Source organism: Lissotriton vulgaris, chromosome 9, assembly GCF_964263255.1.
Source record: "Lissotriton vulgaris chromosome 9, aLisVul1.2, whole genome shotgun sequence".
NCBI classification, from domain to species: domain Eukaryota; kingdom Metazoa; phylum Chordata; class Amphibia; order Caudata; family Salamandridae; genus Lissotriton; species Lissotriton vulgaris.
This window is the reverse complement of record NC_141697.1, coordinates 594,137,988-594,157,668: the sequence shown is the minus strand read 5'-3', so window position 1 is coordinate 594,157,668 and position 19,681 is coordinate 594,137,988. Positions and strand designations below refer to the sequence as shown.

The 19,681-nt window shown below is 46.7% G+C and overlaps 1 protein-coding gene across 1 annotated transcript in view; it reads left to right on the top strand.

Annotated features, from left to right (window-relative positions):
• EML3 (EMAP like 3) overlaps window positions 1–19,681 on the top strand; it is a 398,769-nt gene that overhangs the window by 257,669 nt on the left and 121,419 nt on the right. Inside the window, exons 11-12 of the mRNA XM_086938192.1 lie at window positions 6,652–6,762; window positions 6,848–6,943. Coding sequence (XP_086794318.1) covers window positions 6,652–6,762; window positions 6,848–6,943 — 207 coding nt within the window. The remainder of the gene's footprint in view (window positions 1–6,651; window positions 6,763–6,847; window positions 6,944–19,681) is intronic.

Here is a 19,681-nt window from a genome sequence, read left to right as displayed (position 1 = left end):
CAGGTACAGAATTCCTGGTGACCAATGCAAGCAATGTCACTACCAATCACAGTATGGCAATTGTAGCTTTCTCCTGGGGAGGGGTAACTGGCCAAAAGAAGGTTGTAGTTAGTTCAGACCTCCCAGTGGATTGTTTGTTGGGCAATGATTTGGAGTCATCACAATGGTCAGAAGTGGAGCAGAGGACTCACATGGAAATGTTAGGCTTGCCAGCACATGTGTTTGCTGTGACTAGGTCACAGGTCAGGAAATGCCCCACTGAACAGGTGCTGGATCCTGGAACAATGGACCAGACACCTTCCAAGAAAAAGAGCAGCAGGGTTAAGGCTGTGCCTTCCCCCTTGCCCCAGGTTGAGGATCAAGTCTCAGAGGAGGCTGACCTACAGGAATTGAGGGAAACTGAGCCCAGAGAGTTTGAACTTGATCAAGTTGAATTCTTGGGTTCAGGGGGGCCCTCAAGGGAAGACCTGGGGAAGGACCAGTTAAGCTGCCCTTCTCTTGAACTCCTCAGACAGCAGGCTGCTGCTGAGGCTGCTGGGAACGCCACAGGTACCCACAAGGTATACTGGGAAGATGGACTCCTGTACACTGAGTCAAGAGACCCCAAGCCTGGCATGACCAGGAGGCTGGTTGTACCCTTGTCTCAGAGAGGTTTCCTACTTACCTTGGCCCATGAGATTCCCTTAGCAGGTCACTTAGGCCAGACAAAGACTTGGGACAGGCTTGTCTCACACTTTCACTGGCCTCACATGAATGAGGATACCAAGGAGTTTTGTCGCTCCTGTGTCACTTGCCAAGCCAGTGGTAAGTCAGGTGGCACAACAAAGGCCCCCCTTATACCAATGCCTGTGGTGGGGGTGCCCTTTGAAAGAGTGGGGATTGACATTGTTGGTCCAATGGAACCCCAGACAGCATCAGGGCACAAGTGTATACTGGTGGTATTGGATCATGCCACCAGGTATCCTGAAGCTATTCCACTTAGGACCACCACAGCACCTGTGGTGGCAAGGGCCCTAGTTGGAGTGTTCTCCAGAGTGGGCTTCCCTAAGGAGGTTGTCTCTGACAGAGGTGCAAACTTCATGTCAAGCTACTTAACTGCTATGTGGAAGGAATGTGGTGTCAATTACAAATTCACTACACCCTATCATCCACAATGCAATGGGCTTGTTGAAAGGTTCAACAGGACCCTAAAAGGGATGATTCATGGACTACCTGAAAAGCTCAGGCGTAGATGGGATGTCCTGATTCCCTGCCTTCTGTTTGCTTACAGAGAGGTCCCACAAAAGGGGGTTGGCTACAGCCCTTTTGAACTTTTGTATGGGGATCCTGTGAGAGGCCCCCTGTGTTTGGTGAAGGAAGGATGGGAGAGACCTCTCAAAAAGCCTGCAACCAGCATAGTGGACTATGTACTTGGTCTCCGCTCCAGGATGGCTGAGTATATGGAGAAGGCATCAGAAAACCTTAAGGCCAGTCAAGAACTTCAAAAAGCTTGGCATGACCAAAAGGCTGTCCTGACTGTTTATCAGCCTGGACAGAAGGTGTGGGTGTTGGAGCCAGTGGCCCCAGCAGCACTCAAAGACAAATGGTCTGGGCCCCACACAATTCTTGAGCAAAAGGGAGAGGTCACCTACCTGGTGGACCTTGGAACTCCCAGGAGCCCCCACAGGGTGCTCCATGTCAACAGGCTCAAAGCATATGTCGACAGGAAGGACATGAGTTTGCTCATGGCCATAGATGAGGGACAGGAGGAAGAGAGTGACCCTCTCCCAGACCTGCTCACTCAGAATCCTGATGATGGGTCAGTAGATGGTGTTGTCTTTTGTGGCAGCCTCTCTGAGCATCAACAGAAAGACTGTAAACAGGTTCTTCAGTCTTTCAGACATATGTTTTCTCTGACACCCAGTCAGACCAATTGGTGTACCCATGAGGTTGACACTGGTGACAGTCTGCCAGTTAAGAGTAAAATCTACAGGCAGCCTGATCATGTTAGAGACTGCATAAAAACTGAAGTGCAGAAAATGTTGGAGTTGGGAGTCATTGAACCCTCAGATAGCCCTTGGGCTAGTCCAGTAGTTCTAGTGCCAAAGCCTCACACCCAGGGTGGTAAGAGAGAGATGAGGTTTTGCGTAGACTACAGGGGTCTCAATGCAGTCACTAAGACTGATGCCCACCCAATACCAAGGGCAGATGAGCTGATAGATAGATTGGCTTCTGCCAACTACTTAAGCACATTTGACTTAACAGCTGGGTATTGGCAAATCAGGTTAGCTGAGGATGCCAAGCCCAAGACAGCATTTTCAACCCCTGGTGGGCATTATCAATTTGTGGTAATGCCCTTTGGTCTGAAAAATGCACCTGCCACCTTCCAAAGGTTGGTGAATCAAGTCCTTACTGGGCTGGATGACTTCTGTGCAGCATATCTAGATGATATTGCTGTCTTTAGCTCCACCTGGGAGGATCACCTGGTCCACCTGAGGAAAGTGTTAGAGGCTCTGCAAGCAGCAGGCCTCACTATCAAGGCCACTAAGTGCCAGATAGGGCAGACACAGGTTGTATACCTGGGCCACCTTGTAGGTGGAGGCCAGGTTCAGCCACTGGAGAGCAAAATACAGTCAATCAGGGACTGGGCTCCTCCAACCACCCAGACTCAGGTTCGAGCTTTCTTGGGCCTGACTGGTTACTATAGGAAGTTTGTCAGGAACTATGGTTCAATTGTGACACCATTAAATGAACAAGTAAGAAAATGCCAAAAAAGGTTCAGTGGACAGCAGGCTGTCAAAAAGCATTCGATGACCTAAAGCAGGCCATGTGCACAGCACCTATCCTTAAGAGTCCAGACTACTCCAAACCATTCATTGTCCAAACAGATGCTTCTGAGTTGGGTGTGGGAGCTGTTCTTTCTCAACTGAATTTTGATGGTCAAGACCAGCCCATTGCTTTTATAAGCAGAAGGCTGACCCCCAGAGAGAAGAATTGGTCAGCTATTGAGAGGGAGGCCTTTGCTGTGGTTTGGGCCCTGAAGAAGCTGAGGCCATACTTGTTTGGCACTCACTTCAAGATTCAGACCGACCATAAGCCCCTCTTGTGGCTAAATCAGATGAAGGGTGAAAACCCCAAACTGCTTAGGTGGTCCATTTCCCTACAGGGGATGGACTTTACCGTGGAACATAGACCTGGTACTGATCATGGCAATGCCGATGGGCTCTCCAGATATTTCCACTTAGAACAAGAAGACTCACCTGGTCAAGGTTAGCTTATTGTCCCAAAGTTTGGGGGGGGTCATGTAGGAGAGTAGGGTCTGCAATCCTATGATCACCCAGATTTTTTGCTTTTGTTTCACTGGTTTACGACTTTCTCTGGCTGTGGGCCTGCCAATCAGACCCACAGCCTGGCTGTTCTCTTTCTAAATTACGACATGTACCCTAGGTGCATTTACCAATTGGTACTGGGCCACCTTATCAGACCCTGTAACTCAGGGCATAGGTGTACCCAGGGCTGCCAGGGGCTGCAGCATGTATTATGCCACCCCTGGCTGGCCTCTTAAATTTGACACAACTGGCTGCATGACAGCTGGGGCAAAGTTGTGTAAACACGCTTTGCTGTAGGTGTAGTATACCTATACCTAACCCTAAAAATGGACACACAGATTCCTATCAGTCACTCCTATGGCAGGCCTTGACAATCCTGAAGGCAGAGTGCTTGGAATCGTGTGAGATGGTGCTCTGGCATGAGCTGAGCCTGTCTGCAGCTTGCGGAACCAAGTCCTAATAGCTGTTCCATGATATCGCATACCATATACTCTTAAGTGCATTATAATCCTCGCGGTTAAATGCTAACTTTGGTATTGCTTTATCAAAACATGTCGAGTAAGGTGTCATACGAATTGGAATACTAACCCCTCGTCAATTCTGGCGACGGGGTTAGCATTCCACCCTTCTAGAGGGACACGACATGTATGTAACTGTGAACCCCGGTTAAAGTTAACTGAAGCCTCAGCTCCACAAAATGGATGCTGCCACCACAGACACGAGTCTGACCCCCTGCAGCTGGGAGTCCTTCCAGCGAGGGGAGCCTGGACAAAGGGTTTCCTGTCAGGGGCGGTGCTAGCACCGTCCCAGACATGGTTTTGTGTATCCTGGGTAGGCAGGGCTTTACAGGAAGGTGACTGCTGAGTGGCACCCCGGTGCTCACTACGCATAGGCCGGTCTGAACCAGTTCCAGGGGCACACCAGCCCCTGGCCTGGGGAAGTCCGGCATGGCAGAGGGGTGTAACCACCCCCCACCTAGTCCCACCCATAAGCAGGACCTAGTCACCGGGTCAGCCCCCTTTTTTAGTATAAAGATGGGAGCGGGCCCCCTGTTCAAATTAGATCATCTTTGGAATCAAGACACGACTTTCTTCGAAAGGACTTCACGATTTCTTCTTCAAGATTCTCCCTTGTGGCTAAGGAGTAGTCACCCTGCATCAAGCGGGCACCATCCTAAAGAACACTGCGGTCTGCTGCAAGTCCTTCATCACGAATCCGACGACCCAGCTCGACGAGACCCGGCTTCCCTGGCACCTCTGACCTCTACTCACCTCTACAGCCAAGCTGAGAACCGTGAGTGCGACGAGACCTCGAGGGACCGACGATCGCCAAGACTGCACGACATCTTTACTGCAAGCCCACCGTGTCCTCCACGGGTGAGTGCTTTGGGGTCCGAGAAGCCCCAACCCTGCGCAGCTCCAGCACCCAAGACCAGCCTCCCTGCATCTCCACGATCTGCGTGGGGCCCTTCTGCTGTTTGCTGTGCACCGCGTTGTTTGGCTACTAGCCGGCTGGCTTGTGGCCTACTGAACGACGCCCGACGACATCACCGCTGCTGGTCTGGTTGCTCCAGACTGGCCCTTGCTTCCTTCTTGAAGAGAGGCACCCCGGACCCTCCTGGTCCACTCCAGACGCCATTTTAGGTCCACCGCGTGGGCTTGAATTTGCCAAGGCTTTGTTGCCCAATCCTGGGTCAAGCGACGCCGACAGCTTCTATCTTCGTGGGACAGCTCGATCCTCCTTCCTGGTCGCCGACAACGCCTCCTGGTCCGTGTGATCTCTGAGCACAGCGTCACCCACACGCCTTGTCGAGGTGGCTACCATCCGGTGCCCTCCTGGTGCCCACTGACTACTGGCTAGTAGTCTCGAACTTGGTCCCCTCTGCTTTCAGGTGTCATCTTCCATCGATCCAGGCTTGGATCCACCGAACTTTCTTCACTGGTCGCCTGCCAGCAACTTCTTTCTTCCAGGCTCCTGGTCAGTCAACGAGGATTCCCGACGTCTTTTGAGTCCTATGCAGCTGCAGCCCCTGGGCTAGGTAACTTCGGCATTTCGGTGCCCCAGCATAGCCTCACTATCCAAGGGTCAGAATCTACTTTCGTTTTCTCCCTACCAGGTCGGGTTCGCCCGAGAACACTAACTTTGCAAATTCTAGCTACCATAGACTTTGTCCCGCATCTCGCGTGAGAGTGCACACACTGCACCCGAGTCCCCTGGGTCTCCTAGAAGTAATCTAACGATTCTATAGTCAAGTCCTAGCGATTCCAAAGCCTATTAGTACTGTACTTACCTGCTAGTAATTTCGCATTCCACTTTTCAAGTATATGGTTTTCCGTGCCCCTCGGGCATTTGTATATACTGTGCTAACTTAAGTATTTTTGTAAGAGTTTTGGTTTGTGCTTAGTACCCTGTCCTCATAAAGAGTACAGGGCTGTTGTGATTCTTAATAAATAACTGTTTATTTTCATAACACTTGTGTGGTGTCCTTTCACTTGGTGTTCAAGGGGTATATGTGGTATAACAGCTGGCTTAACACGCCCTCTCGAGTCTTTAGCCTTAGACTGCTCGTATCCACGCTACTAGGATAGCTGGTCTATAAGGTTGACTTACAACCAATCATCAATAAGGGTTGCTGGACTGATACATAGTGTTCACTAGAATAGTGAGCACTGCATATTAGGCCACCTTCTCACAGGCACTGTTACACCTTCCTTGACTCAACTCATAAAGATGTGCCTCTGATATCACAGATACCTGCTCCACTCCAAAACCCTGGGTTTTTTGTATACCTTGATTTTTTTTTATACCTTGATTTTTAAATCAGAAGTACAAGGGGAAATGGCTAGCATAATACAACCCATGTAATCAGACCAAACTGTTTGCATGTCAACAGGGAATTAATGAATCAGTACAAAATTATGGGACACTGAGTAGCCTTCACTCATGTAACCATGTCGTGGGATGCCTTGTTGCAACAGCAGGTTAGATGGAAAAGCCTTAAAACATCTCAGGTGTAAAGTAAACATCTGGTAATCAATGTTATGAGCGTCAAATATATGTGATTTTGCTGCTGTATTATCGGTTGTACCATTGCATATAAGTGGCAGAACTTTCAGGTTTTTGGATCATGGAGGCTGTCTGTGACTGTGTAATAGGTGGGCGAGTATGTAGATCTTTCTCCCTCTTTTTTCAGTTATTCTATCGTATTCCCTTCTTTCCTTACTCCTTTCCCTGCTCCCTCTTTTCCTTACTCCCCTTTCTTCTCTGTCTCGCTCGCCTTATGTCTACCCCCCTTGTGTAAGGTACTGTGGTTTGCAGCCTCTCCTTGTCTCTTTGCCTGCAGCCTCTGCAGCCTTTTGTCCACATCTGGGACTCCAGCACGCTGCTGACCCTACAACAAATCGGCCTGGGCCACTTTGAGCGAGGCGTGGGCTCACTGGCCTTCTCCTGGGCGGTAAGTATTATTTGATGAAGTAATGAGATAGGTGAGTGGGGGCATGTTGGAGAGACCTCTCAACCCTTGTCTCTTGTCCCTCTAGGACCACGGTGCATACCTCTGTGTGGTGGACGACTCCAACGAGCACATGCTCAGTGTCTGGGACTGCGCCCGTGGCACAAAGCAAGCCGAGATCAAGGTGAGATGCCCAAAATCCCTGGCATAAAATAGTGTTCCAGAATCCCCTCTTAGGCCTCCCTTGGGCAACCAACAGAGGGACTTCAAGGCATGCTTACAAGGATTACATGATTCCCCAGGCAAATCCAGATTTAAATGAATTTCTCGGATTCCAGCTAGGCACCAAGGAAATGTATAGTAGGGTGAGAGTTGTAGAATCCCTATTATGCCAAATAGGCTTTAATCAAGTTAATGTTCCCAGAAAGCCCTATGGCCCTGAAAAGGCCAAGATTAAGATAAGCTTCCAGGAATCCACCTGGGCCGGCATTTAAATTTAGTGTTGTGTGATAATCAAAGTAGTTCATTACGGTTTCTGTCTTCCATTCCCTAACGTTAGATCCACTGACTGATACAGTTATTATATATGTATGTCTTTGTCGTTACTTTTTTGTTTATAATTACTGTTCATAAACCTTTAGAGAACTGAAAAGTACAAAAAAGAGTATAAAACATATCAGTTGAAGTGTACCTGCATCGAGTTTAGTCCCTTAATTTAAATTATAATTGGGTTTTAGATCTCATCAAAGCCTGTATTCCAAGTTGAGAGATGGAGTGTGCAGCTTTTCTCTTCTGTTGTGTCCAACTTTGCCACCACAAGCAAGCCTTTATTGTGTATCTCCCCCCTGGGTGCCACTGAGTGCTTGATTTGTAAAAGAATGAGTGCCAGTGCTCTACTCAAGAGCCCGGGCCAGTGCTATTGAGTGTTGGTGAGTCTTATACCAACTCTGCATAGTCTTGAATCCACCTCTTGTCTCTTCCATCCACCACCAGACACTACTTGTCCCTCAGTGGCGTAGCTAGCCCTCTGGTCCCTGCGTTTGCCGCCCCGTGGCGGCTGCAGTGAAGATCGAGGGAATGGTGGGGGGTGGCAAGAGATTTCTCTGTTCTGCAAACGCATTGAGGAGCGTGGTTGCTATTGTCGCCCAGAGATGGTAGGTAAGAGCGGGAGGAGGCCACTGGCCCCAAAACTCGTGCCGCCCGGGGCCGATCCCCCTAGCTATGCCACTGTTGCCCCTTTATCTCACTCTGGCAGGTTCCTGCTTTCTCCCTTTGTAATGGTTTTTCCGTCCTTCTCTTCCTCCACCTTTCCCCCTTGTGTGTTCTTCCCTCTTTTGCTCTCAGTAAATATCTGATGCCGAAAAATCAGTGCCTGTCCCAACAAATCAGTGCTGGGCCTCCCCACCAGCAACCACGGCTCAAATTAAGCACTGGTGTCACCATGGTGAAGGTGTCAAATATTTTAGGGCACCTACAGAGCTGCCACAGATGCTTAGCTGGTGGGACTTTTTTTGTTGAGAACATTACTCAGTGTGTACTAATGGTGATGACAGGAAATGTAGCAAGAAGGCTAAGTCTCTTTGGTAGCTATTGTTCTATTAGATCAGATGTGTATCACTCAGGCAATTCCATGGCCATAATAGTGCACTAAAAGCGTTTATTGATTAACCAATTGCTTGCCTCCCGCTTCTCTTGCCCCGTTCTCATTTATGAATCACATATTTTTATAATCCTCTCTCTGTCTCCCCCTCCCCTTGTCCTCTTGATGATCCATGTATATGCCTTTATTTCTCTCGCCTCCTCACAATCTCCCCCCCCCCCCCGTCCTTTGTTTATGCCGAAAGTACTTTTTTTTGTAAACAAATCTTGCATATCTAATTCCAGTTCTCTGTGAAGAGTGCTAATACCTTCTGGTGCAGGCCACAGAATAATACACAAACAAATAGAGTACATAAACAGGACATCCGAACCGGATGCCTGAAAATATGCCTTTGAATGGTTACCGTTTGTTCGTAAAATAAACTGTCCTCTTGCTTTTTAGCACTTCCAAAGTGGTAAAAAGCATTATTAATAAAGCACCCTTCTGGAGTATGACCCCCTCTCACTCAGCCTTGGCAGTGCGACCCTTGTGGGGGCTCATAAATCGGGTACCATTGAACTGTGTGATATGTTATTATTTAAGCCCCCAAAAGACAATGCTGTGTCTGTTGTGCACTATATAAATGATGACAATGATTATACCTGTCACATCTTCCCCCTCGGATGCCCAGTGGTACCGGTGGTGCCAAACTGAGAGCACCAACAGGTTGTTAAATCAGGAAGCTTGCCACATGGTAGTCCGCTTACTCCAAACCCATCACCCCCCCACACACACACACACATGCCAGTCAGTCCTCTTTTCTACACTTCAAGGAGAGATTTAACCTTTCACCAGGTCTGGTCTATAGCTCTCACTAGGCCTTATCTCTCTAACTTTTCAATAGATGTGAGCCTTTGCACCTTTCACTCGTATTCGCTCACCTTTCACCAGCTGTCTTACACACATTTCACACGTTATAACTTGCACACATTTCACCAGGCCGGAGCTGTCACGCATTTCACGAGTTATAACTTGCACACATTTCACCAAGCCGGAGCTGTCACGCATTTCACGAGTTATAACTTGCACACATTTCACCAAGCTGGAGCTGTCACGCATTTCATGAGTTATAACTTGCAAACATTTCTCGAGGTCGGAGCTCCTACACATTTCATACGTTATAAGTTATAACGTGCACACATTTCACCAGGCATGGAGTTGTCACGCATTTCACGAGTTATAACTTGCACACATTTCACCAGGTCGGATCTCTTACCCATTTCATACAATTAAATATATAACTTACTCACATTTCACCAGGCCGGAGCTATCACGCATGTCATGAGTTATAACTTGCACACATTTTACCAAGCCGATCTGTCACGCTTTTCATGAGACATAACTTGCACGCATTTCTCGAGGTCGGAGCTCTTACGCATTTCCTACGTTAAAAGTTGTAACTTGCACACATTTCACCCGGCCGGAGCTCCCGCGCCTTTACCAGGTCCAAGCTCTCTTCTGCGGATGTGCTGTGAGAGTGAGGGGTGTTTGTGCTGACCACTGGGCTGTCCGCCGGCGGTGCTGTGTAGACCAGACAGGAAGGGTGGGGGCCGCCTAGAGTCACATTGTTCACGAGAACTTTCCCTCGGTTTCCTTGCGAAGTTGCCTTGGGCAGTAACTGTGGTAACATAACATGTAAATATTGTGCCCAGGTGAGGTCACGCGCTGCTGCGCGGCTTTGTTTGGCACCTGCCAGAACCTTACACTGTGCCCTGTGGTGGGTGAGGAGAGACAGTATCGGTGCGCCCTGCAGCCCTACGAACCCCTGGGTGCCAGCCAGCCCTCCGTCTGAAGTGCACCGCACGAGTAGACGTCAGCCCAGTGCCTCAGTAGTAGTGTGTACTGGGTGCCACCACGGAGGTGCCTTGGCGGTGCCGTCTGTGGCTGCGAGTACTGAATGTGGGCACGAGGGCTTCATTCTGGGGATGACGTGCGTTGGCGGGGTGCCAGTGCTGGAATAGTAAGGGTGGTACCTGACACGCCAAAAGTGAGGGGCATTAGCAGAGCTGTATGCGGATCCCAGGACTGATACAAGGCTGCCCCTAATGAGAGGTAGACTCCCCAGTGCACTGCGTAGAAAAGACACAGAGGTCTAATGATTTAAAGCAAACTTCATATAAAAGTTAAATCCAAAAGGTTTACTGATTCATCGCCATTTAATGCATATACATTGTACTCCATGTATAAGTCATTGTGATCCAAATGTGGGTAATGTATATCATCAACAAAATTACAATCCGAAATTCATAGATCCCAATGTATTTCGGGCTGAAACATAGCCCTTCCTCAGGGGATAACTCTACAAACAAAAGAAATGCCATCATCAGGTCTAGTTCAAGTGTCAACTGTAAATAACACGAAAAGCAACCATACTAAGTATAACGTGCTAACAGGTTGAAACGTGGGGTGTGCTACATGAAACAACCAAACTTCCCACAGTGCGTGTACCAAGAGAAGGAAGCGTGTAGAAAATGAAAAAATAACAAAACGAGAAGCCAATTCACATCCAAGATTTATAGTGCGTAGAATAGCCTCGTGACGACAGTGTAACAAGCGCAGTGAGCCACCGCTAGAACCCCAGATTGTCAACTGGCAGTGTAAACCAATGCGTGCGGAAAGCATTAAAAGAACCCATTAACGTGAGCGTGTAACAAAGGTGCACCCAAGCTGTATCGCGCGGTTCGAACAGAAAGACCGTGGATGTATGCCCAATGCGATAAAGAGGTCCCCACCAAGAGGTACTCACAGTGAAAGCTGGGAACGCAATCGTAAGTTAGACATCGAAGACCACGATACAAACGCGCTCAAGGCAGAGCCGGTATAAGCAATAAAGGGTGAACATGGAAGATGGACTGTGAGGCACGTAGGTGTAGGCGCCATCTTAGAGTGGTGAATCAACACCCAACAACATCAAAAGTACACCCTAGCAGGAGTATTCCAAACTATGATGACAAAATACAGTGGAAAATAAAACGCAAACAAGAAACAGTATGGAACACACATAGATGAACAGGTGGAAAAATAACACAAAAATAGCACAAAAATAGATGGAGGGTGACAAACAGATTCAGTGTAACAAACAAGAACATATCATGATGGTTCACAAATAACATAGAAATTCCATGCGATCATTGAGCCCGTGCGGCTGCATGGTCGCCATGTACCGGATCCAAAAGTTCTCCCTCTTCAATAAAGTTTTTTTGTTGTCATGTGTCACTGGTACTTGTTCCAGAATGAGATATTTCAACTGTGCAACTGTGTGGTTATGCTCCAAAAAGTGTGCAGCAACAGTGGATTTAGCATTGCCTGTCCTTATGTTGCTCTTGTGTTCCAACAAGCGTATCCTGACTTTCCGTTCAGTGTGTCCAACGTAACACTTGCCACAAGGACACTTCAGTAGATAGATGACATTCATGGAATTGCACGTAGCATTCACCCGTAGTTTTATTGGGTAACCCTTCATAGGGTGATTGACGACATTCCCCAAGATGCAATTGTGACAGTTACTGCAATTATAACAAGGGCGAAGGCCCTTGTAGGACACAGGTTGACCATCAGATTTAGGTTTGCATAGCATTTCCTTCAAGTTTCTTCCCCTTGTGTACGCAAACATGGGTTGTTGTGCAAAGGCTCCCTGAAAATCAGGTTCCAAGCTCAGTAGTGTCCAGTGTTTGGAAATGATGTTTTTGAATTGTTTACTCAAAACCGTGTACTTAGATACTACTACCATACGGGAGTTTTCAGTTCTGGTGCGAACCCGTAGTAGTTCGTCACGAGTTATATTCCCACACCGGGTGACTGCCTTTTGTAGAGTTTGTGGCGGATAGCCACGAGCCTTGAACCTCTCAACCATGTTATTCATTTCAACTTGACAGATCTCATCAGCTGTAACGATGCGTTTGACACGCATCAATTGGGACAAAGGTAAGTTCTGTTTCAACCCAAAACGATGAAAGCTTTGGTAGTGCAACATTGAGTTCCGATCAGTTGGTTTTCGGAAAATGGTAGTGGTCACTTTGCCTGCATGTCTTTCCACCTTTACATCAAGGAAATGAATGCTTGACCTATCGAAAGTTCCAGGTGAACTGTATGCGCTCATTAATGAGATTCCATGTATTCAAAAAGTCCAAGAGAGCTTGTTCAGTGCCAGACCATAACATAAAGATGTCATCAATGAATCTTAAGTGTAGTTTCCCACTATCAGTCCAGGCAGTCTGTTTCAATATATGGGATTCCTCAAAAGATTTCATAAAGGTATTAGCGTACGACGGCGCTGTACAATTGCCCATGGCCGTCCCGCAGAGCTGATGGAACCATTTGTCAGATACTGTGAAGTAACTATGGTACAAAGTGAAGACCAATAGTTCCATCAACAGTACCTGCAAGTCAGAGTCAAGATTGGAATGGGTAAGTTCATGTTCAACAGCCATTAAGCCCAAGTCGTGGGGTATGGACGTGTATAACGAACATACGTCCACCGTACATAGTATCAGATCTTGATCTTCTAGACCGATGGCGGCTTGTTGTAGCTTAATCAAAAAGTCTGTTGTGTCCCTGACATGAGATCTTGTATTCAACACGAATGGCTGTAGATATTTGTCTAAAAACTTCCCGGTATTCTCGTGAATGCTTCCTCTGGTAGAGACAATGGGTCTCATGGGTGGTTTAGAGGGGTGCTTGTGCACCTTCGGTAACATGTATAACACAGGTGGTTTGGGGTTGATGGGTGTGAGATACCGCCTTGCCCTGTCGTTGATGGTGCCATTATCGAATGCCTGCCCAATGATTTTCATCAGTATAGAAGTAAACTCATTGGTGGGATCAGAAGTTAAAGGAGCATATGTGTTGAGATCAGATGTGTGTATCTCAATCTGTTCCGCATAATATGTCGTGTCCATGATCACTAGGGCGCCGCCCTTGTCAGCAGTTTGGCAAACTATCGAGGAATTGTTAGCAATCTTCTGAATGATGTTTTTTTTCAGCTTTTGTCAAATTCTCACGTTTCACCTTGGATAGAAAAGGTAATTTCGCGATGTCGCATTTCACCAGATTTTCAAACGTGTCTATTATTTTGTGACTCACGGGAGCCATAAAGGTACTGTGGGGACGTAGTCCTCTTAACATGTCATCATCTCGTGAGGGGGTGGTGATTACGTTTTGAAAATAATGTCTCAAGCGTACATTGCGTAGAAGTTTAAAAATGCTCACTTCAAGTTCCAAAGTGTTGGTTCTAGTAGTGGGAACAAATGATTGCCCTTTTTGTTGTACACGGACTTCTTCCTCATTCAGCTGGGTGGATGAAATGTTAATCACCAAGTTCTCGTGATCACTCATTTGCGTCTGTTGCTCCTCTTTGTTTTGGCCTGTTCTTTTTCGGCCTCTGCGGGTTTTGCCCCGCCTGGGTCGTTGTTTTGATCCTGATCCTGTTCTAAAAAACGAACCGCAGAGCTTGAGGTGCCAGGTTGTTGTGCTTTTTGTTCGGAGGTAGGTTTAGAGGTTTTACGTGTTGTTGTGTCACCATCAGATGACGAAGTTTCATTCTCAGAGTACGGGTTGTAAGGGCGATTCGGGCGTCGGCGGGCGTACACTTCTGCCCAAGTTTACACCTCGCCGAGCTTATAATCTATGGTGTCCCTCTTGTACTTCCGGAATTTTCGTTCCTGTGTCTCTCGAGTATGTTTGTCTAGTTGGGCATTCACGTCCTCCAACATTTGAGTCAGCTCGGCCGGGTCCATGGCATTGTCCAGCTCGGTACGTACAGCTTTAATTTCTTGTGCCAGGTCTTCTAGTGTTTTGGACAATTCCTCCACTATAAGCAGAATCAAGTCCAACGAGCATTTGTTGAGGATAGCAAACCACCTCTCAACAAATCTCGTATTGTTTTTGCATAGTAAGGGTTTGAGGGGGACCCGTAGGCCCCTAGGGATCCGTTGGGCGCGATGGTATCGCACGAGGGTACTTGCATGTAATTTTTGATTAGATTCCTTCTTAAGTAAGTAGAGCAATTGTTTGATGTTACTCTCCGCGCTCCTAGAGCTGGTGGCCGCGGCAACATCCTCCTGAATCATGCCATAGATTTTATCGGCATCCCCCGCCGTGAAAGCGAAGGTGTCGGCCTTGAGTTCAGTCATGTTCGATACCAAATCATAATTCATTTTTAAAGTTCAATTAGCGTGCTAAATCCTCGGTACAGAAAGGTAGTGGACTCACAAAGATTAGAAAGGAGGTGTTTGCACAGCTGTTGATAATCCAGATTCCAACAAGGTTAAGCAGTATGGCGTGCAACCAGGGGCGAACGCTGTCTGGACCGGTCAGCGTGTGATCATAGACTAATACAAGGCTGCCCCTAATGAGAGGTAGACTCCCCAGTGCACTGCGTAGAAAAGACACAGAGGTCTAATGATTTAAAGCAAACTTCATATAAAAGTTCAATCCAAAAGGTTTACTGATTCATCGCCATTTAATGCATATACGTTGTACTCCATGTATAAGTCATCGTGATCCAAATGTGGGTAATGTATATCATCAACAAAATTACAATCCGAAATTCATAGATCCCAATGCATTTCGGGCTACTACGGGTTCGCACCAGAACTGAAAACTCCCGTATGGTAGTAGTATCTAAGTACACGGTTTTGAGTAAACAATTCAAAAACATCATTTCCAAACACTGGACACTACTGAGCTTGGAACCTGATTTTCAGGGAGCCTTTGCACAACAACCCATGTTTGCGTACACATAATCTTTGTGAGTCCACTACCTTTCTGTACCGAGGATTTAGCACGCTAATTGAACTTTAAAAATGAATTATGATTTGGTATCGAACATGACTGAACTCAAGACCGACACCTTCGCTTTCACGGCGGGGGATGCCGATAAAATCTATGGCATGATTCAGGAGGATGTTGCCGCGGCCACCAGCTCTAGGAGCGCGGAGAGTAACATCAAACAATTGCTCTACTTACTTAAGAAGGAATCTAATCAAAAATTACACGCAAGTACCCTCGTGCGGTACCATCGCGCCCAACGGATCCCTAGGGGCCTACGGGTCCCCCTCAAACCCTTACTATGCAAAAACAATACGAGATTTGTTGAGAGGTGGTTTGCTATCCTCAACAAATGCTCGTTGGACTTGATTCTGCTTATAGTGGAGGAATTGTCCAAAACACTAGAAGACCTGGCACAAGAAATTAAAGCTGTACGTACCGAGTTGGACAATGCCATGGACCCGGCCGAGCTGACTCAAATGTTGGAGGACGTGAATGCCCAACTAGACAAACATACTCGAGAGACACAGGAACGAAAATTCCGGAAGTACAAGAGGGACACCATAGATTATAAGCTCGGCGAGGTGTACACTTGGGCAGAAGTGTACGCCCGCCGACGCCCAAATCGCCCTTACAACCCGTACTCTGAGAATGAAACTTCGTCATCTGATGGTGACACAACAACACGTAAAACCTCTAAACCTACCTCCGAACAACCAGCACAACAACCTGGCACCTCAAGCTCTGCGGTTCGTTTTTTAGAACAGGATCAGGATCAAAACAACGACCCAGGCGGGGCAAAACCCGCAGAGGCCGAAAAAGAACAGGCCAAAACAAAGAGGGGCAACAGACGCAAATGAGTGATCACGAGAACTTGGTGATTAACATTTCATCCACCCAGCTGAATGAGGAAGAAGTCAGTGTACTACAAAAAGGGCAATCATTTGTTCCCACTACTAGAACCAACACTTTGGAACTTGAAGTGAGCATTTTTAAACTTCTACGCAATGTACGCTTGAGACATTATTTTCAAAACGTAATCACCACCCCCTCACGAGATGATGACATGTTAAGAGGACTACGTCCCCACAGTACCTTTATGGCTCCCGTGAGTCACAAAATAATAGACACGTTTGAAAATCTGGTGAAATGCGACATCGCGAAATTACCTTTTCTATCCAAGGTGAAAAGTGAGAATTTGACAAAAGCTGAAAAAAACATCATTCAGAAGATTGCTAACAATTCCTCGATAGTTTGCCAAACTGCTGACAAGGGCGGCGCCCTAGTGATCATGGACACGACATATTATGCGGAACAGATTGAGATACACACATCTGATCTCAACACATATGCTCCTTTAACTTCTGATCCCACCAATGAGTTTGCTTCTATACTGATGAAAATCATTGGGCAGGCATTCGATAATGGCACCATCAACGACAGGGCAAGGCGGTATCTCTCACCCATCAACCCCAAACCACCTGTGTTATACATGTTACCGAAGGTGCACAAGCACCCCTCTAAACCACCCATGAGACCCATTGTCTCTACCAGAGGAAGCATTCACGAGAATACCGGGAAGTTTTTAGACAAATATCTACAGCCATTCGTGTTGAATACAAGATCTCATGTCAGGGACACAACAGACTTTTTGATTAAGCTACAACAAGCCGCCATCGGTCTAGAAGATCAAGATCTGATACTATGTACGGTGGACGTATGTTCGTTATACACGTCCATACCCCACGACTTGAGCTTAATGGCTGTTGAACATGAACTTACCCATTCCAATCTTGACTCTGACTTGCAGGTACTGTTGATGGAACTATTGGTTTTCACTTTGTACCATAGTTACTTCACAGTATCTGACAAATGGTTCCATCAGCTCTGCGGGACGGCCATGGGCAATTGTACAGCGCCGTCGTACGCTAATACCTTTATGAAATCTTTTGAGGAATCCCATATATTGAAACAGACTGCCTGGACTGATAGTGGGAAACTACACTTAAGATTCATTGATGACATCTTTATGTTATGGTCTGGCACTGAACAAGCTCTCTTGGACTTTTTGAATACATGGAATCTCATTAATGAGCGCATACAGTTCACCTGGAACTTTGATAGGTCAAGCATTCATTTCCTTGATGTAAAGGTGGAAAGACATGCAGGCAAAGTGACCACTACCATTTTCCGAAAACCAACTGATCGGAACTCAATGTTGCACTACCAAAGCTTTCATCGTTTTGGGTTGAAACAGAACTTACCTTTGTCCCAATTGATGCGTGTCAAACGCATCGTTACAGCTGATGAGATCTGTCAAGTTGAAATGAATAACATGGTTGAGAGGTTCAAGGCTCGTGGCTATCCGCCACAAACTCTACAAAAGGCAGTCACCCGGTGTGGGAATATAACTCGTGACGAACTACTACGGGTTCGCACCAGAACTGAAAACTCCCGTATGGTAGTAGTATCTAAGTACACGGTTTTGAGTAAACAATTCAAAAACATCATTTCCAAACACTGGACACTACTGAGCTTGGAACCTGATTTTCAGGGAGCCTTTGCACAACAACCCATGTTTGCGTACACAAGGGGAAGAAACTTGAAGGAAATGCTATGCAAACCTAAATCTGATGGTCAACCTGTGTCCTACAAGGGCCTTCGCCCTTGTTATAATTGCAGTAACTGTCACAATTGCATCTTGGGGAATGTCGTCAATCACCCTATGAAGGGTTACCCAATAAAACTACGGGTGAATGCTACGTGCAATTCCATGAATGTCATCTATCTACTGAAGTGTCCTTGTGGCAAGTGTTACGTTGGACACACTGAACGGAAAGTCAGGATACGCTTGTTGGAACACAAGAGCAACATAAGGACAGGCAATGCTAAATCCACTGTTGCTGCACACTTTTTGGAGCATAACCACACAGTTGCACAGTTGAAATATCTCATTCTGGAACAAGTACCAGTGACACATGACAACAAAAAAACTTTATTGAAGAGGGAGAACTTTTGGATCCGGTACATGGCGACCATGCAGCCGCACGGGCTCAATGATCGCATGGAATTTCTATGTTATTTGTGAACCATCATGATATGTTCTTGTTTGTTACACTGAATCTGTTTGTCACCCTCCATCTATTTTTGTGTTATTTTTCCACCTGTTCATCTATGTGTGTTCCATACTGTTTCTTGTTTGCGTTTTATTTTCCACTGTATTTTGTCATCATAGTTTGGAATACTCCTGCTAGGGTGTACTTTTGATGTTGTTGGGTGTTGATTCACCACTCTAAGATGGCGCCTACACCTACGTGCCTCACAGTCCATCTTCCATGTTCACCCTTTATTGCTTATACCGGCTCTGCCTTGAGCGCGTTTGTATCGTGGTCTTCGATGTCTAACTTACGATTGCGTTCCCAGCTTTCACTGTGAGTACCTCTTGGTGGGGACCTCTTTATCGCATTGGGCATACATCCACGGTCTTTCTGTTCGAACCGCGCGATACAGCTTGGGTGCACCTTTGTTACGCGCTCACGTTAATGGGTTCTTTTAATGCTTTCCGCACGCATTGGTTTACACTGCCAGTTGACAATCTGGGGTTCTAGCGGTGGCTCACTGCGCTTGTTACACTGTCGTCACGAGGCTATTCTACGCACTATAAATCTTGGATGTGAATTGGCTTCTCGTTTTGTCATTTTTTCATTTTCTACACGCTTCCTTCTCTTGGTACACGCACTGTGGGAAGTTTGGTTGTTTCATGTAGCGCACCCCACGTTTCAACCTGTTAGCACGTTATACTTAGTATGGTTGCTTTTCGTGTTATTTACAGTTGACACTTGAACTAGACCTGATGATGGCATTTCTTTTGTTTGTAGAGTTATCCCCTGAGGAAGGGCTATGTTTCAGCCCGAAATGCATTGGGATCTATGAATTTCGGATTGTAATTTTGTTGATGATATGCATTACCCACATTTGGATCACGATGACTTATACATGGAGTACAATGTATATGCATTAAATGGCGATGAATCAGTAAACCTTTTGGATTGAACTTTTATATGAAGTTTGTTTTAAATCATTAGACCTCTGTGTCTTTTCTACGCAGTGCACTGGGGAGTCTACCTCTCATTAGGGGCAGCCTTGTATTAGTCTATGATCACACGCTGACCGGTCCAGACAGCGTTCACCCCTGGTTGCACGCCATACTGCTTAACCTTGTTGGAATCTGGATTATCAACAGCTGTGCAAACACCTCCTTTCTAATCTTTGTGATCCCAGGACTGAAACAGTGAGAGATTAAACGCACCAGCGTGATGTTTGTTCATGGGTACGGCTGTATGCGGGTTCCAGTACGGAAGTATTGGGGGTGCCACAGACTTTACGCGTGCACCAGTACTGAAATAGCAGGTTTTGTGCACGGTTAGGATAGAGGTGCTAAAGAAGAGCTGTTTGAGGGCTACTGTACTGGAATTGTGGGGTAGTAACAGGAAAGGAACATTGTGTGTAGGTAAT